Source organism: Oenanthe melanoleuca, chromosome 1 (assembly GCF_029582105.1).
Source record: "Oenanthe melanoleuca isolate GR-GAL-2019-014 chromosome 1, OMel1.0, whole genome shotgun sequence".
In the NCBI taxonomy this organism is placed as follows: domain Eukaryota; kingdom Metazoa; phylum Chordata; class Aves; order Passeriformes; family Muscicapidae; genus Oenanthe; species Oenanthe melanoleuca.
Genome location: NC_079333.1, coordinates 44,930,807 through 44,950,362, shown reverse-complemented (window position 1 = coordinate 44,950,362; position 19,556 = coordinate 44,930,807). Strand labels below are relative to the sequence as shown.

Here is a 19,556-nt window from a genome sequence, read left to right as displayed (position 1 = left end):
ATCCTTTAGTCAAGATACATTCTAGAAGATAATCTCTGTATAAAAGAAGTTATGCTAGGGTTGATATAGAGACAACTGTAAAAACTTACACAGAATGCTTCACAGGTGAGCTGGCCAGATCGTTGTAATGTTCCTTGCTGATTCAAAATGCTGTAAATACAGGAACATCCAAACAAGGACAGTATCTTGGTAGAGCCCATCTGTACTGCTCTGTGCCAGCAGCTGTGCATTTGTATAATATCAGCATCAAAGCAAATTTATTTCTTTGCCATGTCTTAATGGGCCTCTTCACCAGTGTGAGCAGGTTCAGTGTGTTCTTTAGGCTCTGAGTATTTTCCCTGCTGTGCTCTGCAGTGCACTCATTTTCATGAGAGCACAGACAAGAGCAGTTAATGGTAGGATTTTTTGTTGCCTTTAGCTTTCAGGAATGTCACTTGTTAGATTCAGCAGAGAGAGATTCTCAGGTTGTGTCTGATTATTCTCCACAAGAACTTTGGGATGACTTTGAAGGCCATTGTGGCAAGTTTTCCATCACCTTGGTAGTGTTTTGGTTGTGATTTTAATGAGATAAGTTGTAGCTTTCGTGCATATTAACTTGAGGCATTAGGGGTCTAGCAGGTCAGCTACTCCCTTGGGAGTGTCCCAGTTATAGCTCTAGCTCAAGTTAAGCAGAGAACAGTGAAGCCTGGTTCACTTTTGTTTTTTCTCCTTCTCTGCTGGCATATCCCAACAAATCTGAGTTGCTGATGCGTGGGAGAGAGGCTGTCCTTACAGGATTTGTGGTTCAGTGATTTCATTGCTGGAAAGCATGGGAGCAGAGCTGCCTCATGGCAGTCCTAACTCATTACTATAGCTTTCAATTTCAGATAAGTTTTGGTTAAAATAAATTATGTAGAATCTAAATTTAGGAAGTTGGGATTTTCCTGTCAAGTCAGTTTGTGGAAAAGGAGGCAAAGCAAATACCTTAGTGTCCAGGATCCCTTCAGGTACCCACATGCTAAACAGTAAACACTGTCATCACTTTAAGCTGTAGGTAACTGGGCAAAAGTGGAATGCTGCAGGTCATAAAAAGGTTCACTAACAAAACCAAGACTAGAAAATTATGCATTTCCGAGCCTGGATTACAACACTGGCTCCATAAAACTCCATTTTCAAAAGTTCAGAGTTTGAACTCCATCTGGAGTTCAAGCTAGCATTAAAAGGCACACAGTTATACAAGATTCATTTACTTGCCCCTTTTGGCAAATGCATTTGCTTTATACAATATTTTATGTAACACCCAATCACATACATTTTGTGTGCAGAAAATGTTAATGTAATTACCTATTCTCTATAAATGCATCTATTTTTTCCACTTTTGTTCCCCTCTTGTGTATTTTGTTTCAGCTCAAGACAGTTTTGATTATTGGGTTGTACGGGGAAAGGAGATTCTGAACCTTGTAAGCCCTGAAACATTGCTTTTGCCATCAGGATGGTGATAACAATTGAAGACTTTTTGCCATTTAAAACCACTTTTTAGAATCTTCCGAAGTTTTGCTGCAGAAAAGATTTTAGCTTTAAGTATTTTAAGAGTTGTTTTTGGCATGGATCTTATGTTAAATCTTGAATAGATTTCAGAGCTGATTTGAGGATTTTTTTCTTCTTCTTGAGGACAGATGTTTACTTTCAACCAATTTTTTTAGCAATTTTTCATATGTGTAAATACTTCTTTTCTGTCTTTCAGTTTTCCTACTTGGAGAAGCTATTGTTGGTCCATGGTGCTTGGAGTTACAATCGAGTTACCAAATGCATACTGTACTGCTTCTACAAAAATGTGGTTTTATATATTATTGAGGTAAGAGAAGCTAAATGGATGCTTATTTACTGGTGCTTACTCCTTAAATCATCTCTTGTAACTAGAAAAGCTCACCCAAATCGATTGAGCAAGGAGGACTGCCATTTTTTTCCATGTTTAACAATGTAAAATTCAGTTTCCCTCCTCAAATCAGTTCACTTGAGGGAAGACCAAAGGTTTTCAGTGCTGTGAAGCTTTGGATATGACATGTCAGAGACAAAGTTCATTCCTTCTGTGCAAACACTCTTATTGAAAGCATCTTTATATTCATGGAAATATTTCAATTAGTGCTTATATTTATAAAAACTTGAGTTTGGGGCTGCATTTAAAGCAAAATTCATTTAATAGCATTTAATAGGCAGATAAATGATGCAAAACTACAGCTGTTGCTTCCAAGTTACAGAGGCCATATATTAGCTGGAACTAAAATTAGGAAGAGATGACATTCATTTGCAAAATGAATCAGTTATTTGATTTAATAATTAAGACATAGCTGTGTTTTGAAAATAATTTGCTGGAAGATGTCGAGTACTGAAACTGATTTTTAAAGAGGACTGAGTACTGTTACTACCATTCAATTTCATCATGCTTAAGAGAGGAGTGTAGTTCTCATGCTGCAGAATATAGTCTTGAATTTAGGATGTATCAGGAAGGCTTTTATAAGTACTTTATATGTACTTTTGCCTAGTTAGAAATACTCAAGGAACTTGAAGTCAGTGGTTTGATCAGTTGAGTATCAAGTGATCACCTGGTGCAGCAATTTCCACCATGTTTGTCAGTTTTATTAATATATGTGCATATATACTAGATTTTCTATTTCCTCATACTGTTGAGCAGCCATGAATGAGGTTAACAGAAAATTGCAACATTTATAATTAGGCAGGTAGTTATATCAATTAGAGGAGATAGTGGGTGAGTAATATTTTGCTCTTCAGTAAGTCATATAATGATCAGGATGGTCAGTATTCCTGGCTCCATCAGGGTTTGATCATCTTCTGTGTATGATGTTAGGGAAAAATATTGTCCACTGAGTTGTTCCACTTTTCCTGTGCTATCTCTGAATTGACTGTTATCCTGTATATCATAGTTTTAGAAAAGGTTTTTACATGCTGTTGGAGATAACAATATTTATTATTGTGCAAAGAAAATATAAAGAGCTTTAAAAAGAACTCTTCTAAGTGTATTTCTTACTGACCATGGCTGGGTGTTGCTGGGGTTTTGCCTGAACTTTTCAGAAAATGCTTAATAGCTTCATGATTTCCTGCTTGGTTTCTCTTCTATTTGAAAATTAGTTTTGGAAGCCCTGCTTCTAGCTTAGTATAGCACCATGTGTATTTGTTTCTTTTACTACAGTCTGACAAGTAAATTAAGTTCTACATCCAATGGTGTATGGCAAAGCTATGCCTTCCCATATAAGCAACTGTGCAAGGGGTTGAATACAAGTGAAGTTCTCTGGGACCTCCATCCTGAGGTAGCTCAATTATTTTACCCTAGGGTGGAATTTTATTAGCCAGATATCGCTATTTGATACATAAAATCCAAGTTGCTCTGAGAATGAGGTCAGAGGTTCTCTCCACTGTCTTAGTCTGTGTTCAGTTCTTTCTGCACACTGTCTGAGCCAAATGAGCTTTTGTGTCTCCTCATGTCCATGACTGAGGACAAGTCAGTTCCATCCAACACCTGAGCACTGAAAAATGTCTTACAAGATGCAGCCCTGCACCTCAGTTAACTCTCTGTGCTTGTGCTGCATAGAAGTTGGGAGCAGGTTTAAGGCTTTAAGGGAGGTGAAGTGGCAGAAATAATCTTGTCATCCTGCAGCAATGGGAAGAGCTCAATTTGGTTTTCCCTGGTGAGTTTCCTTTACTGGCAGCCTTAAGGAATTTCCCCTCCAAAACTGTGCAAAACCAGTCAAATTGCCTGGAAACCCAGGAGACAACAGTTTTGGTATCCTAGGGATACAGGGTAGAGAGAAGAGATCTTTACTTCCCTCCTTAGCTTTCCACAAAGAAAGAGAGGTAGTTTTGTGTATGTGCTATGAGACTTGGCAGTGCTGATCAGTTTGTGGTATGGAATGATGCTCATGAAAGAGGTGCTCCACAGGGGAATAAATCCTTCAGCTTGAGAGAACGTTAGTTAAATGCCTGGCACTTCTGCACTGTTGCTTGTGTGTATGGTGTGTTCCTGATTGTTTCCCAGTGCTCTGGATGAGTTTAATATTTACCCATGCTTTCTGCTTGGATATGTGGTGTGTGGGGAATATCCTTTTAGCATCATAATGAAACAGGGATTTGAACTTGAGCTACTTCCTAAGTATCTTCAGAAGGATTGTACTAAGTAAATATTTATACAATTGAATGAAAAAGCACATCATGAATATGACTGCCAGTTACACCTTTGTTATTTGTATCTGTTTTATTTCAGTGGAGTTTTAACACCTGGGGAATACATATAAGCCTTATATAAATGGCTTTTGCAGCAGAGAGGCACTGGGGCTATCATAACTTTCATTCCCTCATACTTTGCAAATACCAGAGAGAAGGAGGAGGTGGTAGTCCAGCTTGGCATGCAGAACATCTGGACAGAACTTGCACAGGCATGCAACTTAAGGCATTAAGATTTAACTTAATTAAACCATGGTAAATGCTTGAGAAGAGCATATTGCCGTCTGTTTTCTTGGCATCCCAATGTTGGTATACTAAAACCCCTCATACATTAGAAGTTCATTTTGATACCAGCTATGTACACTTAAACCTGGAGGATCCAAAGTGTTGCATTCTCTGAAACATTAAATTCACCAGCTTTTTTTTTCGGCTTCTGGGTTAAAATATAGTATTTGCGGCTTTGTGAAAAGTATACTCAGGTAATTGTCATCATGGGCTTTACTCCTAGGAGGTGCTGTGGAGTTAAGGCTGGTGCTTGCCTTTCTGCAATGGTCAGTTCTTTGTGGAGAGATGGGGCCCAGGAGCTGTTTTCATCTGCTTTGATGGCGAAAATGTGTGCCCATATTAAGATAGTTCCATGCAGCTAGAGAGGTGGTATAGCAGACAGCAAGCCTTGTGGTTTAGTGAATGCAGATACAATGGAGATGAGAGTGTTATTTTCCCTCTCTTGAAAAGGCCCTCCTAGTATTTTTCAAAAGGTGAATTTTTAAGTCATCAAAGTAATTGTTTAGTGAAATCTGAGAAGATTTTGTCTTGGCTTAACAGCTGGAAGTTCTCTTCCTCTCCTTTCTCTATCCTGGTCTCTCCTTTAGCATTTCTTTATCCTTGTCTTCCTGCTGTTCCTTGATTTCTCCCCTTGATTTTTGAAAATACAAAGCTAAGTGAAGTATAAATAAAAAGCTCAAGAAAATCCTGGAAGCAGAAGCAGATCCTGGAAATTCAAGTCCTTTTGGTATGATTCTTAGCCATATTCCTGAAGCCTTGTATATCACTGTTGCCAAGGTGCTTTAAGTATAAAGCTGAGGTTCCATTACTTATGGACTCACCTATCGAAAGGGGTGCAGAATCCAGCCTTTCCATCCACAGAGCTGGTTGACAGATTAATTGCTGCTTCTTCCCCACTCTTGACTATCCATGCTGGGTCTGTCCTAAGAGTGGCAGGGGAACCTACATGGAAAGCTATCAAGATGGCTGCAGGGATGAAATGCAAATAGAAAGCCCTCTCTTTGGTGTCCATTCCTATATTTCCCATGTCTGCATGCACCAGCAGCATGCACTAAATCCATTTCTAAGGAAAGCCAACCTTTTCAGCATTATCCTGGGGTGGAAGATCAGTGACAGGGTTTCAGCTTTTAAACATTTGACAGACAAGTCAAATGGACATACTCACAAAATACTATTTTGTTCAATTACTTATGTAGCTGGCTTCAAACTGAGTAGTGAAACAAAAGATCTGTTTCACATCTGTTGAGCAGATATATTTAACTAGAGATGATATAAAGTTGTCCTGTTGACATCAGAGCTTTGAAATATAGCTGATTTCAAATGTAAAAGAATACAGGAATGTTGCTTTCATGTCATGCTCGGAGAAGTAGAAACACAGCAAGATCAAAGGTGGTATCAGAAATATCAGGTAAGAGTTCAGGACCTTTGGGAATGGTTCTGTGGAAACAGTAGCATGGAAGATAACTTTCAGGCCAACTCAGTGTGCAGGAAAAATGTGCTCAGTACTTCACTGGAGCATGTTGGTTTTTCAAAACATACTTAATATGAAGCACTTTTCTATTATATATTGCTGAATGAGTCCAGGGTGGAAATAGATGGCCCCAGTATCAAGGTCTGGCAGTGTAGGGCCATGACAAAGAAGTCAATGGCAAGTGGGAAGGGGAGAGTATAATGTGCCTACCTTGGTTACAGCATAATTTTAATTTCTACTTTAAGAATACAGAGGTAAATTGTAAGCTTAGATTAGAAAGCTGTTTCTTTGTAGATGCTGAAAGTGAAGTCTAATCTGTGAGCAGTGTTAAACAAGATAAACATTCTAAACAACAAAACACAAAGATCATAATATTTCTTCTAGAGCTGAATTTCCAAGTTTCAAAAGCTCTGAGTAAACACAATGCCTAGAGAAATATTCTTTTAAATGAGAGGTGATTTTGTGAGTCAGCAAGGTCTGGCAGTGAGAGGCGTTAAGTGCTGCACACACTCTTAGTGGTTACCACTTCAGACAAGCTGATAGCACAGGCTGCAAAAGCACACATGAAATGTTGCTGCATGAGACCTTGCATTTGTTTTTTCCTGTTTTCTTGCTTTCCCATCAAACACAACAGGTATTTTAAAAAATGTGGAAAGCAGACATGGCAATTTCAACTCTTTTCTCCAAATGGTAGGCAGAAATGAGTGTACCTGTTATGGTACTAAAAAGTATACAGCTCTAATGCTTCTATGTGCTTATCCCTGATTTATATGATCTGACTTTTACCAAATCTCTGTGCTTTCGGTTTCCAGCTGACTTTGCCACTCTTAGGTAACAGCCAGGCAATAGAAAACCTTACACATGGGGATTTTTGCAGTAAGTTGAGGACTGAAGTGCTATAACTGTTGTCATATAAAGCAGCTTTCTTAAAAAATAAGAGCAGTCTTTTCCCTCAGTGTTGAATTAAGGACAAGAACATCTGCTTGCAAAACTTTCAAACAAGGGTAACAAGAACAAAGGCTGCTAGCGGTCTTGTCTTCTTATTCAAATTATTCAGTTGCCTGCTCAAATACTTCAAATGCCAGTAGGCATTTAATAATTGTTACTTCTGTGCATGTACTTAGTTGGTGTGGTAAGCTTAGCACAATGCTCTTATCATGGTGATGCCAAGGAGGAATGTGTGTGTGACTTCCACGTTATATCATTTGGGAATCTAGACTTGGATTCTCACAAATGCATACCAATCCTGAATAATAACTTACTCTCTGTAGACAAGTGCTATCAGGTAGACAAAAGGTGGGATTCAATGTCCTTAAGATTTGTGTCAGGTTTAAATTAAGTACCTGCAAGAAATCTGTGTAGTGGCCATGTGAACAACCTTTGTGGAAGCTCTGGGCTCATGGAAAGCAGTATGGGACAGGCAGATATGTCACAGGACCTGTGACATCACCTGTCTAAAGCAGCAGTACTGAGATGTCTGTCTTAAGGTAACTGAATCCTATTCAGAAAGAAAATTACTTTGTTCTGTTTTTATTTGTTTTTGAAACATGTAAAATAAAAGAATTCCAGAGCTCTCAGTTCAGTTAATGTTAATCAGTTCAAAAAGTGCAGAATATTTATGGAGGGTATAGTACAGAACTTGGAAAACATGGAAAACACAAGAATTAACACAGTGTGAGGAACAAAGCTTGTGAAACTCAGCATTGTATTTTGATAATTTGTGGAGGAACAGGTCTTACATATGTGTTTATTTTTCTCTTGCACTCTTCATCAGCCTTGTACACAGGTTTAACATGGAGAAGACCTAGGGCAACACAGAACACTATCCCCTTCCTGCCCACCAGAAAAGCTGATTGCAAGCTCCAATTCAAGAGAACATTCTTTAGTAGCAGTAGTTAGAGGAAACAGATTCTACAGGGAGCCTGCCAGCTTGAAATATTGTAAAATACAGTTTTCCAGCCTAATCCAAAATTGTCCAGATAGTGCTTTGCAATGTATTTCTAAATATATATCTGAATTCTTTACAGGACCTGGTTTATATGCTGCTACTGACAATTTATTCTCTATTTCAACCCCTCTCTTGTCTGAAGAAATTTAGCATTGTGTATAGGCTGATCTCATCAACCTTAATCCATTATTGACTTCTTGTTTTTTGGCTTCCTAATTGAGCATGTTAGTCCCAAGGGTTTACAAGGAATCAGTCATGAAGATAAATCCATGCTAATTTTCCTTTCTTTTTGTAGTGCTATGCACTGCACAGTCAATCGTGAGAGTGCAGTCCGTCTTCCCAGAAAACCAAATTGGCACAGCTATGAAATGGCTGGGTTTGATTTTTTTCCAAGCATGATGGAACTATCAGCATTGCCCTGAATTTATGAGCACTGCCTTGATTACACCCTGCAATCGACATAGCCTGGAATTTTTTAACATTCCAGATATTATAAATGATAAATCCAGTTCCTTTGCATAGTCACAAGATCTCTAGATGAAATGCCCATCAGGTTCAGTACACACTTCAAAAAGAGATCTATTCTGGTATTTTATTGAACACAGAGTATGCTGAGTACCTGGATCAATTTGTTGTGTGCATTTACGTAAGATGTATATGAATGGTACAGTGATTTCCTACCTCCCCCCACCCTTGATAAGATATATGCTTTATTTGGTGTGAAAAATCTTAAATTGCTGGGCTTATATCAAAGCAATGATAATGCTGTTGTCTAAATTAGAGGACATTCAATGTGAAACATTTAGTCATCTCCAGAACAGTGTGTTCTTCAAAGCCAGAATCCTGTCATCAGTATATGTTTTTTTCACCTTAACTATGTCACCAATAAAAATACAAGTTCATGTTTAGAAGAGAGAGAGAGCCTAATGTGAAGAAGCTTTTACTAGGGAAGATAAACCTATATTACAAAAGTTAGGAAAATCCAAGCCTAGGTTTTTTTAATCACAAAACCAGCTTTGAAATTAAAGGCTTCATTGTTGATAATTTCAGCCTAGCTTTCTTTCCAAAAGCTGAAAGTTTTCACGTAAAATATAACTCCTCTTATGGCCTTGAGCATTGACTTGAAAATCATTGACTGCTCTGGCTCAGTGTTGGATAACCCCTTGTTTTAATAAAAAATATTTTTTAAATAAGTAATGCTTTCATCTAGGCTAATTCAGTGCACATGACATTACTTGTTGGTACAGAGAATGCTAAATTTCAAGTTTGTGTTGGTGTTGAAAGTCTAAATAAACCGTACAATGGAGTTACTTGTGCTTAGTACTTGCATGCTGTTCTGCACTGAAGAGAAGATTTTGAGAACGTTTTTTTAAAATCCAACACTACAGATACATTGATGCATATGTGGTTAATACACCTATTCAGAAATATATCCTTTGGGTGCTGATTTTCTTTCTGGCCTGTATCCCTAGAAATGGGCTTCCTTTGGTCCATTTCATTCCTCATCTGCATGGGAATAACTGAGAGCAAAGTAGAGTCCTATGCATACTGCATATGTGGAGCACTGTTTTTTGTTTGTTTTGCTTTTTGCTAGATAAGCCATGGGGCTGTCATGCTGAAGATGTGAGGTTTCTCCATTTCTGCCTGTACCTCATTGCTCTAAATAGCAATCTTCAAAATATATTTCTACAGCAACTTACTTGCCTTTTATGGAATCATAGAATAAGCTGAGTTGGAAGGAACCTGCCAGGACCATCAAAGTCCAGTTCCTGGCCTACACAGGATATCCCCCAGAGAGTCACACCTTGTGCCTGAGAGAGTTGTCCAAACACTTCTTGAGCTCTGCCAGGCTGCTGCTGTGACCACTTCCCTGGAGAGCTGTTCCAGTGCCCAACCACCCTCTGGATGAAGAACCTTTTCCTAATATCCAACCTAAACCTCCCCTGAGGCAGCTTCAGGCCATTCCCTCTGGTCATCACAGAGATTGTTGTTTTTGGGAATGGTAACACACAATGCTTAGAAAGGAGGACATGCCCTGGTGCCAGTGACTGCTGACAATTTGGAACAGTGAGTCTAATTCTCCTGTTTATCTTGGAGGCACTGGCACTAAAATGACCATGTGAATGTGTGTGTTCTGTTACTTAAATACAGCTTGGGAGATTTCAGTCTTCTGGAGGAGAGAAAAGCAGGATTACTTCTACTCAATTAGCTGTATCTGCTGCAGTTAAACTCAGATGTTTTCATTGTATTTAAAAACACTTCTTAGCCTAGGTGTGAAAAGGAGGTTGCTACAATTCTTTTTGCACAGCTCTTTGTAAAACAATTTTCAGCATGACAGTGGGTTTGGAAATGCTGCAAACAAGGTATAATACTGGTTCACAGTAAGGCATGCTTTTGTGCAATTTCACAGTGTGAAATTCAGCTTGGAGCCCACTTCTGGAAATGTGTGGTGGCTTGCCTGTGAGCAGTCTCACTGAAGTGACCGAATAATAATTGCATTTTCTACTTTATGGACAGTTATTTGGAAATAAAATTAGTTTATTTGTTCCAAGCCACATGCTAGGATATTGTTGTGTGAGCACAAGAAGTGCTGGTCTGTGTGGACTGCATTTCCCTTGGTGAACTGAAGTCTGCCTGGCTGCCAGCTGCTTGCCAGCAGTAAGGTCAGACTACAGCATGGTATTTTTTGAGTCTAAGAGACTTAATTATAACACTGAAACATTCTGGTTTGTGTTCAGTTTTATCATCTTGAAGCATTTTCCTCATACTTTGCCTCTTTGTTCTTGGCAAGTTAAGCAAAAAGCTAATTTTACCTGAGCTCCAACAGCAGTCTCATTGGCAACTTTTCCTTTGTGATTATTGATAAGGGCATTTTCCTAGCATCTTTGGAGGCACTGCTAGAGTCTGTTTCTAAAGATCAGATTTTCTAAGGGGTTGTCTTAGTACAGATGCATGCAATCAATGAATTAATAACTCCTGGTGTCTTAATACCACTTCATAGACAACTCCAAAATCCTTCTGAATGCTAGCTTAGGAATGTAGGGTCACCAAATTTTTGGAATATAGAATTTCTCTCCAGTATATTTATAATGAACTGAGCTGGTCCTGATTATTTTGAGGTTTCTTAGGTTTATGTGCTCATGACCCAACTAAGCTGGGACAGAGAAAAAATTTAACTGAATACAGATTCCATTTTTAAATGCTGCTAGAAAATAATTTTGCCGTTTTTAGTTGGATGAGCTCTAATGATAAAAATACCTCTATCCAGTTTCACTAATTAACCACTAGAGATTGTTTCATCTTGGGAGGCATAAAAGGCGTCTGTAACCTAGTTTAAAGGCGTGTGAAGGATTTAAAATAAAATGTATCTTAGTTTGTCAGAGAAAAGAATCTGGAGTATAGCTTTGGAGTGTTTGTTTGCCCAAGTTCACGATCTTTAACCAAATTTTTTACTATAGCAGGATCAGAGATAAAAACTATACTGTGTCTTCCATGATCAGTATGTAGAGTAAATCTGGAGCAGCATAGGTGGTGCTTTCCCATGTGCTTTTCCAGCCTCTTCTACTGTAAAACCACTTCAGTGGTTTGACTGAATTTGACCCAAGGGATATCAGCCCTGTCAGGAGATAGAACTCTGTGGCTAGGGACATTAAAAAAGGTGTTGTCACTCAGTGCTCTTGGGAGTCTCCCTTCTGATGTGGGAATCCTGTGTCACTTAACTGAATAGGAATTGTGAGGCATTGGGCTGTGTGACAGTCCACAGCAGGTGTGAAAGCTCTGAGTAACCTGTCCAAAACAGGTTATCTTTTCTCTCAGTACTGAGATGTTGAGTCCTTGCAGATAGCTATGGCTGTTGATATGCTTCTTGTTACTTCTGTGCTCAATAGAGTGTGTAATTGCTTTTCATAACTCCTTACATCTCCTCTGTCTCTTTTCAGCAAAATAATTTAGAACATGTTAAAATGCACTAGAAATAGTAAATTACAATATTTACTGATAGATTTACTTTTGAGTTATCCAATTCTCTTTACCGAGATGTCAAAAATTGGTCAGTTGTAGCTCCTGCCCCTGATACTCCATTGACAATTCATAATGTTGTCCTAGTACTTCTCCTTTTCCTCACTATTTTGAACCTGATTCCTTTCATGAGCCATTGCAATTTGAGTGTAACTGCTGTGAAATAAAGACATCCTGGAGCAATGGAATTTCTTGGGTTTTTTTGATCCAGGATTCACAGCCCAGTGTAATGAGGTCTATGTCAGACAAGGGAGAGGAGATTCAAGACTAATACTTAAAGACTGAGGCAACCATCTTCTTAACACATGTTTGTGGGTGTACTTAAATGTGGAATATAAATGTCAGTAATCATGGGCTTAAGCTAAAACCCCAAAACTATACCCCAAAAGGCTTAGGGGCCTATTCTGTGGCAAAACAAGAGCTAAGTGTTCTTGATGCATGTTTGGGTATATGTTACAATCTGTTTCTGTTCCATCAAGACAAAGGTATGAAGTACCACTGGTGGCTTCCTGCTTTCAGAGGAGTGAAGAAGGTCAAAACTTGATCTGCCAGCTTTTAAACGTGACAAAATTATTTCGCTTACTTTCTTCTTTCTGGATTTCTTTCCTTAATTGCTTTTGCATGAATGCATTTGGAAAGGAAGGAGATGGAATATATTAGCCTTAGTTGTATCTAACTTCTGCAGGGATTCAGAAAAATTATATATTATGAACTGCATTACTACTATATATGTTAGAAAAGTAATCCAATACTGTGTTTTCTCATCCAACCCCAAGTAATGCTTTTTTAGTAAATGACAATGCAGATTGATTTCATTAATGGTAACTGACTAAAATACATACACAGCTCAATAGCAGTATAACCTGAGACCTTCAGTAGTCAGTAACACCTGAACCTCTCAGCATTATTTGTGATGATGGTTCCTGTCAAGTTTAATTTTGGTAGAAAAGTGAGTCTTCCTTTTCATTTTGCTGACAGTGTCTCGACCTTTTCTCCCTTTTGTTGCCAAGGAGTGACAGGTGTCTGGAGCAGCAAAGCAATGTGACACTCAACCTGTGCTTTGTGTCAGCTCGTATTCATTAGCCTTAAAAATGATGTGTGTGGCTTTGTATTACTTGGAAATGTGTTTATGCCCATTAATATGTCCTGATTAATGGACAGTGTAGGGATAGACTGAGTTGCTCCACTTTCCCCTGTGGCTTTTTTTATTTTCTGTTGTTGAATATGAAAATGCCTGATATCTAGGAAATTTCAAGCTGTGGCTTCTACAGTGGCATTATTAGTCCTTGTTTGTCTGCTGCAGTCTGTGTTGGTGGTACCATCTCACGTTCTTGCAGTGGGTCCAGCAGCTTTCTCCACTGGGAGCTTTGTGCAGTGCTCACCTCCAAGGTGCCACTTCCCTCAGAAGGTCCCAGTCCCTCCTGCTGTGTCGTGGATGTTGCTCTACCTGTCACTGGGCTGTGCTTTCACCATCACTTGAAACCACAACCGGGCTGTGCTTTAATCCGATGTGAGCGTGCACTGCTGTTGAAAAGGGCAGTCTGATCTTCATGTCTCCCCAGGGGTGTGTTCCTTCCTCTCTTCCTTGCCAAGGCATTAGTGTTTGCACAGCTGCAGGATGGGCTCTTTAAGGTTAGAATTCAGCCAGATGACCTTCCTGATGTACTCAGGAGCCCTTGGACAGGAGAAAGGACCAGCTCTTCTGACAGAGGTATAGACGTTTGTCAGACTTTACATGTTATTTTAGTAAGCTAAGATGGGAGCCTTTGCTTGTGTTGTATATCTGCAGAAAAGACAAAAAAGTTGGAGAGGTAGAGCAAATGAAGGGCATTGATTGGTTTTCATGATATCCCTAGTAATCTCCATAGCATAACTGCTTGGAAACTTATAATGAAGCAATTTTTCCCTTTTGGGCTGTTCAGGGTATCTCTTACTCAAAGGCATTCCAAACACAGATCTGGGGAAAAGGAGGGATGGAAGTTGAAAAGTGGTAGTTGATCCCAAAGACATACTGAACAAAAAAAAAACACTTTTCCCTATGTCAGTCACATACTGTTGATGTGCATAAAGAAACTGTGGTCTCTCAAAAACTGAGAATGCATCAGAGACTGTCGTTTTAGCAAAATGTATGCACGATTATTGGATTTTATGGTGTGTGATTTGAAGGGTGTATGTATGTGGAAATCTTTCAGAATGTGTGTTAGACCATCTGGGCAACAAGGAGGAGCTGGTTGTGCTAAAATACAAGCTATTTCTGCAATGGAGGAGTGATAAAATGATAGCAGAGAAAGTTCTGGCAGACTTTATTTCTCTGGAAGCAGTTACTACTACTTTTTAAGCAGCCTGATTTATGCTGAGTTGAAATAAGAAGGTAGGAGCAGTAAATCTAGGGGAAGAAGCAGGAGTGTTGCCTAAAACCAGGACAGTGCTTCAAGGGATGCCAGACGTGAGAGTTGCCATTCTCTTCAAACTGACTGATAGTGCTGAGAAAGCATTGTGGGGAAGGCATGAGAATGAAAGTGGAGCATTTTGAAATATGGATTAGCATTGGAAATCCTTATGTATTGGGCTTTGGGGAATGTAAAAAGTTACAAGTAAGCCTGGCAAACCTTCCTTTCTTGGACTTGGTGAAGGAAGGGGAGTGAGTGTGTTGGTGGTCTGTGAAGGGTCTCTGTGGGGTTTGTAAAGCCCAGTTTGGTTGGGGGGGAGGGGAGGTGGCATTTGGATAGGCACAAAGCTCTCCCTTTTAACTTACCTCCCTTCCTGAGGAGAGCAACTATTGTTTCTTCAGCAATGAAGTCTTTACCTTGTTTGCATTTTAAAAGGAATAGCACACAGAATAATGGAACTTTTAGCATTCTGATTTTGGCACCCAAATACACTGCTGGTACCTACATTGTTTCTAATGATTGAGATTTATTCCTGCTCACTATTAAGATAACCATGCTCACTGAGAGCTACTCATGAGCATGAAAGTTTCTCTGCCCAAAGGCTTGATTTTTTTATTTTTTTTTTTTAGCATAACATTGTTCCCTATAGAGCAGGTTGCCATATCAGTAAATTACGATGATCTGAGAGATCTCTTCTTAAGAAACTCAGCACAATTCTGCTGCTCATTGCCTGTCACTCTTCATGTATTTGACTGCGTCATAATCTGTGTGTTGGTGACTGACTCTGGTTTCTTGGGTGAGTGTTTTGGTTTTGTTGACTGATTCTGTCTTCCTACTTGTTTTACTGGTATGTCAGTGGGGAATCATGTCATGATTCTCCCTTTACCCACACTGGTATCCACTTGAGATTTGTTACTAAATTTGTTATTACTTTCTTGTGAAAATACCAATCTGCACATCTTTATTGCAGCTTCAAAGCAACAATAAATGATACAAGTGCTGGGTACAATAACCTCCACTTGGGTTTGTGAGCCCAGGGTTAAGTTTCTCATTTGTAAGGCAAGTTGCTGCTGCACACATTTTTTATAATTTGAAGTTTAGCAGTACTCTTGCATCTCCTACATTAAAAATAATGAAGAAAGATAAAACTTTATCATATTTATCCATTTGGATGTATAGCTGGAAGCCACTCTAGTGGGCAGCAAATGTCTGCTGTCTTCTGTATGAACAGAGGCAATTACTATTTAATTCTAATAAACGGGGACAAACAGATTTTCGCCTGCCAGGCTTCATCCACTAGTCACATAAACTCCTGCAGTGAGTATGTATCTCATTTTGAGAAACAGTTTTGGCAGATGGCTGCCTGCTTAACAGTGTATGAGGAATGATATACTTAAAAATAGCTATTTATTGCATTAAAATAGTTCCTGCTTCCATTGCAAATGTCCTGATCTTGTCTTTTGGAGTTCGGTGCTGAGAAAAATCTTGTGAGATAACACTGTAAACACTGTAAAAAATAAAATTTAACAAGCCTTTCTGTCTCTTGTCAACACTTGCAGAGCTGGTGTAAATTTTGAGGGTTGTACACTTTCCCTGCTGAGTGCCTGGCTCATGCAGCTGTGTCACCAAAATCAGGAGGTACCTGGCTTTTTGCTGTTCTAGGAAGTCCTGAAAAATAATTTGGGGTAATACCAGCATTGTTCAGGTGCTCACTGATATATCCTCTGAGACTGATTGCAACTACATCAGAGAATTAGAGGTTTAAGGCATTGTCTTAGAAATGTACATGTTGTTCTGTTGTGCTCGTAGGTTTTTTTCCTTCCAAACCATAAAAGGCTTACTTCAGGATTGAATGTGCATGTTTGTGTGTATACCACCTGAAGCTGTCTTGCTTTACCAGCCATAAAAATGTTTAATTCTGCTATAAAGCAGAAAGGTACCTTTATAAAAGTTGTCAGTCACAGCTGTTTCATTGTTTTGGGGAAGAGGAGCAGGGAGAAAACCCGACAAGTTGTAGTAGTAGCACCAAAATTCAAACAGACTTAGAGGTCTCTCCTTAGTGCTTCAAACAGCTGGAAGTCTAGCACAGTTCCATCTGAGAATAACTTAGCATATTCTATCAATGGTTAGTGAATTTCAGCTATTTCCTGAAAAGCATTTTGGTCTGAATCCCTTGGATGCACATCTCTTTGTATCCTTGATGTATTTCTCAAAGAGGAGCTATTTCCATGTTTGCATTACTCTTGCTTAAACCTGCTCCCAAACTATTTTGAAATCCCCATTGTATGTACAACAGGAGACTATAGTTGCAGTGTGTCAGACTTGGTAATTCCCTGTATTCCTCATCTTTAAAAGAAATCAGTTGCTAATGAAAATTTAAAAGGAATAGAGTAGAACGAGTGTACTGCAATTAATATTTTGAGTATTTCAATTTGTGGTGGTTATTTCCTGAAACCTGAAACAAGAATAATTTACTGAATTTTATAATATGAATAAAATCTTCTAAATTATATCTGTAGCCTTAGGGAAATTAATCTGATGCAGCCAAATGAATTGCCTCAGTGGTATGAGTATAAAATGTTCCTACTTGGTGTTGCTGAAAAGGAAGTTTAAAAATTCAGCCATCTCACTGTTTCCTTTTTTCCTAGAATGACAACTTTTTTCAGCAACAAATCATTTGTGGTCACTTCTCTGGTGTACTGGCACCTGCTTTACATGGTAATATAAAGTATAAGGTAAACTATTGCTATAAAGGTCAAGAAGAGCTTGGAGATATTGTATTTTGTTTTTTTTCTAAGAAATATGCATGTTCTTGAGATGATACTGATTTATGTTGGAAGACAGTTTTGTCAAAAGGCAATCTTGTTGGTAGACACCAGAAAACTGACCTTCAGAACCATTTGTTTTCTGTAGTTGCTGAAATTAGGGGGGAAATAACACGCTTACATTTTGGGGAAGAATTGGGGTAGTTTGATGCTTTTTTCAAATTTCTGTGCTCTGGTGACACATTATCTCTCAAGTTTGTTTGCCTGTCTTCATGTTTTTGGACATGTGCCTAAATCCACTCTCATTCATAAAGAATACAAAAGCCTAATGCACCTGAATATAGAAAGATCTTTTTCCATAGTGTTTCAGTGCACTAAATAATTTATTCAATAATACCCAAAAACTGACATCTGGGGGATTCCTGAAGGATGACAAATTGTCATTAGGGTGACACAAGTTGTACTGCGTGTGTGTTTTTAGTAAGAATGAGTCTCTCTAGAGCCCAGGGCAGGGGGATCCTAGGAAATTCAGGAAATTTGAAGAGATGCCATTCCAGCTAAACCCTAGAAGAAGGTAAGGAGCCCTACAGGCTCATTGTCATGCCTGTGATAGTCTCTATCATGTTACCACTGGTCAGGATCAGGAGGATCTCCAAACTTCTGGAGGGTTTTCTAGGGGGTCATGGCTTTTGTAATTATCACATAGATTATGAATACAATTCATCAGTGTAGCTTATGCATCATTAGTGTTGGTGTATATGTCAGTCTTTCCTATATGAAAGAAAGGGAGTCTTGAGCTGCAGTTGTTTGTTCTTTAAAGTTATTCCTACTGACTTACCACAGGTGATCTTTTTTCTTCACAGTATTTGTGTTTTCCCATCTAGACTTGCCTAAAGTGATTCTGCTTGTGTTGCTTGCTTTTTCTCTTAGAACTTAAGTATTTACATGGTGTCTTGTATAATTTCATTCTATAAAATATAAGCATTGAAAATGTAAAAGTGAATCTTCATATTCCACTTTCCTTTTCTGTGAAATGTCACTGCAGAATTGAGAGGTTACAGGGAAGTCCTGATCCTTTATCAGATTTAATCTGTTTGGACCTGAAGGCAGATTTGCAAACTGCCAGCAGGCCCTTGCTTTAACAACCAACTCATAAACTCAGAAAGGGGAAGATTAACACTCATGTTTAAAGAAAATCAGAAATTTTTTTCAGCTATTTGAAAGGATGGGAATGCAGTAAAATTACTCTTATAGCTTATCAGCAGAAATATAGCTAAGCTATTTTATAAAATAGCTTGTAAATTATACATATGTATGGTTCTCTTTTTCCTTAATGTATGATTTATGGCATGGCTTTCCAATAGAGATGTGTGGTGTGTAATACAATATATACTGAAGTTTTGATTTGAACCTGAATAACCTATATTAAGTTTGATCATCTGTGGGTATTAAAATGGTTTACAGTAAGTAGTAATCAATCATAACAAGTGACACATGTTGATAGCAAGTTGTAACTCTGCTCAGTGCCCACAGCATTGTTCTGGTTTGTAATAACCCATTGCAGTTAAATTGAGTACATACACACTATGGGCAAAATTTAATTGCCTGGCAGTTTACTGTTTGGTTTCTTGATACCACACAAGGCCAGAGTAGTAGAGTCTTCAAAAAAATGAGGTGTCCAAAATGTCAGCTCTTTATCTGTCAGACATGGTGAGGTGAAGTGTAGAAGACCTTTAGAGAAAAGACTGAGAGGAAAAAACACCTTTAAATCACTCCAGGGAGAGCTTCAAAAAAGCAGAACCCAAACCAGTGCTTTTCTATTTTCAAAGCAACATATGCAGGCATAGCTGCATGACTCTCATTAAGTTCGTCTGAATCGTGCAGCTAAAGCCCCATGCAATGTTTTGAAAATGTAGGAAATAAAAATGGTCTTAAACCAGACATCTGGGCTTCTATCCAGTTTTCCGGTGATAACGTCTGAAGCATGCCATTAATAAAGCATCATCCATGGGCTAAATTATTCAACTATAGAACTCTTTGCAGAAGGCTTATAAGTCGGCTTTACTTAAAAAACAAAGGAAAAAAAAAGCCAAAAGCTTCTGTTCACTCTTCACTCTCAGCAGCAACCACTGCTAAGCACAAGACCCTTCTCCTTTTTAAGTATTTTAACTTTTTTACCCCTTGTACTTTTCAATATTTTTTTTCAACTTTTTCTCAAAAATTCTCACAGGGTACCCATCTGAATGTTTGGATCCTAATTTTTGTAGAAGAGAGGAAGTGCTTTCTCTGTGCTGGTTCTTTAATCTCAGGTGAATTTCTGTACAGTCCAGGTACCAGGATTGGAAAAAAACATGCCTTTTCAGAGGTGTAAACCCTGCTGTTTCCCTGTCTTTTGTATTTTGATGCTGACAGGAAGGTAGTGATACTTAGTAACACTTTTTAGAACCTTCATACCTTAATATTAA

The 19,556-nt window shown here is 38.6% G+C and overlaps 1 protein-coding gene across 2 annotated transcripts in view; it reads left to right on the top strand.

Annotated features, from left to right (window-relative positions):
* The window catches only part of ATP8A2 (ATPase phospholipid transporting 8A2), a 314,082-nt gene that overhangs the window by 171,787 nt on the left and 122,739 nt on the right, over window positions 1–19,556 (top strand). For both annotated transcript variants that reach the window (XM_056495071.1, XM_056495079.1), the window contains one exon: window positions 1,724–1,834. In XM_056495071.1, coding sequence (XP_056351046.1) covers window positions 1,724–1,834 — 111 coding nt within the window. The remainder of the gene's footprint in view (window positions 1–1,723; window positions 1,835–19,556) is intronic.